The following is a 2,568-nucleotide window of genomic DNA, read 5'->3' on the forward strand; positions in this document are numbered from 1 at the left end:
TTTTTCTGAACATGCAGCTCTTAGGTACTTGATCGCAAAGAAGGCGAAACCAAGGCTCATTAGATGGATTCTGTTGCTCCAAGAATTTAACATCGAAATTCGTGACAAAAAAAGATGTGAAGACCTGGTGGCTGACCACTTGAGTAGGATAAAAACTCCATTTGATGATGTTCTTATAAAGGATGAGTTCCCTGATGAAAGCTTATTTTCGACCGAGGCTCACTATCCATGATATGCGGATATAGTTAATCTCTTAACCACAGGATCGTTACCCACTGAGTTAGCACGTTCCGTGAAGGACAAGCTTAGACGGGAAGCTCGGTATTACATTTCGGACGACCCATACTTGTGGAAACATTGTTCAGATTAGATAATAAGACGATGTGTTCCAGAAATCGAAGTAACCTCTATCCTTACTTTTTGTCATACAGAAGCTTGTGGAGGTCACTTCGGCCCTAAACGAACAGCTCACAAGGTATTGGAGTGTGGGCTATTTTGGCCCACAATTTTTCGTGTTGCATATAACTTCTGTAAGTCTTACGATAAATGCCAACATACAGGTAACATCACTAAATGAAATCAAATGTCCCTATCCCCAATTCATGTATGTGAGATTTTTGATGTATGGGGCATTGATTTTATGGGCACATTTATTTCTTTATTTGGAAACGTATACATACTTCTTGCAGTAGACTATGTTTCTAAGTAGATAGAAGCAAAGCCTACTCGCAATGATAATGCTAAAACTATTGTAGAGTTTCTAAAACAAATTATTTTTTCTAGGTTTGGCACACATTGAGCTTTGATCAGTGATCGTGATACCCACTTTTGCAACAAGGTCATGGAGGCACTATTATTAAAATATGGAGTTTATCATCGTATAGCAATAGCCTACCATCCCCAAACAAATGGTCTAGTAGAGATTTCGAACAGGGAGATCAAGTCCATTTTAGAAAAAACAGTTCGACCCAACCAAAAGGATTGGAGTCTTCGGCTCAATGACGCACTTTGGGCCTATCGGACGGCGTATAAAAGCCCGATTGGCATGACCCCGTATCAACTTGTTTTTGGAAAAGCATGTCATCTACCAGTAGAACTGCAACACAAAGCTTATTGGACTATTCGACAATGTAACATGGAGTTAGAGCCCGCAGGGAAGGCAAGAAAATTAGACATTCAAGAGTTAGAGGAAATTCGTAATGATGCCTATGAGAATGCTCGCATTTATAAAGACAAAACAAAGTTGTTTCATGATAAGAAAATAGCTCAGAAGCATTTCTCGGTAGGGCAAAAAGTTTTGCTTTATAACTCTGTATTAAAGCTGTTCCCAGGTAAGCTTCGATCTCGGTGGCAAGGACCTTTTATTCTAACTCAAGTATTCACACATGGTGCAGTTGAAATAGAGAGCGAAGAAACAGAGAAGCAGTTTGTAGTCAATGGCCAACGGTTGAAGACATTTTACGAAAATTTCCAGGCCCACACGGTCGAAAAAATTCAGTTAGAGCCACCATAGAACCATTCACGACGTCGAGTTAACGACGCTAAACAAGCGCTTGTTGGGAGGCAACCCAATTTTTATTTTTATTTATTTTTATTTTATCTTATTATTTTATTATTTATTATTTTCAGATATTAATAAAATTCTCTTCTTCTAGGTAAACCTAAATGAAGATAGGAAGAAAGGAGGAACGACAAATCTGCAGCCAAACACCTCTACTCGACACTTTTGGCCAGCAACTAGTAGATCTCATTGCCATCATACGCGAACGATAGTAATAACACGGGGAGTTCTTATACACCTTTTTCTCCTATTTTATTTATTCCACATCGAGGACTATGTGTTTTAAGTAGGGGGAGGTATTCCTTATTATTTCTGTCATTTTAGCTGTTGATTTGGTTGTTCTACCCATATAATATTTTTTAAGCATATTGTGCCTCTTTTCTTGCCCAAGAATTTGACCACGACTTGCCCACTATTTGACCCATATGCATGAGTCTTATCTACTGAGTTAATTATGATTTTACTTGATAGATTTCATCTCCACTGTTTTATTTCTTTTAGTTTAAATAATTATGATTAATGTAGTTAACCCTATCTTGATTTTGGTAAATTTGATTTAGTCTAAATACAAAGAGGACACTTAATATAATTGCATGCTTAAAATATGTTCATGACTATTAAGGTGGTTATTGAAACTTATTTTTGACACTTGATTGTTTTTCCTAAGTCCTCCAAAATTAAAATTTCGTTTAATAATAATGTTTCCGTGGTTATGAGTGCAGCTTAAGACGTGACTAGCTGAGTAACTGGGGTAGGGTGCTTGGGTTGTCATCCTATTTCGCGTCAAAAGGTTGTGTGACATGTTAGGTAAAACTCCGCTAACTGGAATTAATTTCTAAGAATGTGTTGGGCTGAGTAACAAGGGTAAGGTGCTTGGCTGTCACCTCTCTTCGCGTCAAAAGGTTCGATATGTTCTTAGGAAAAATAAAAATTAGGAATGTGTTGGGCTGAGTAACCGGGGTGAGGTGTTTGGCTGTCATCTCTCTTCGCGTCAAAAGGTTCAATAT

General features: G+C 37.8%; 1 protein-coding gene across 1 annotated transcript; it reads left to right on the forward strand.

Moving 5' to 3' along the window:
* Nucleotides 1-546: 546 nt before the first annotated feature.
* LOC107963228 (uncharacterized) lies at nt 547-1,513 on the forward strand. The gene is made up of 2 exons (XM_016899794.1): nt 547-560; nt 811-1,513. Exons 1-2 carry the CDS (start codon nt 547-549, stop codon nt 1,511-1,513), a joined length of 717 nt encoding a protein of 238 aa, XP_016755283.1.
* Nucleotides 1,514-2,568: the final 1,055 nt, after the last annotated feature.

The sequence above is a fragment of the Gossypium hirsutum genome, chromosome A06 (assembly GCF_007990345.1).
Source record: "Gossypium hirsutum isolate 1008001.06 chromosome A06, Gossypium_hirsutum_v2.1, whole genome shotgun sequence".
NCBI lineage: Eukaryota > Viridiplantae > Streptophyta > Magnoliopsida > Malvales > Malvaceae > Gossypium > Gossypium hirsutum.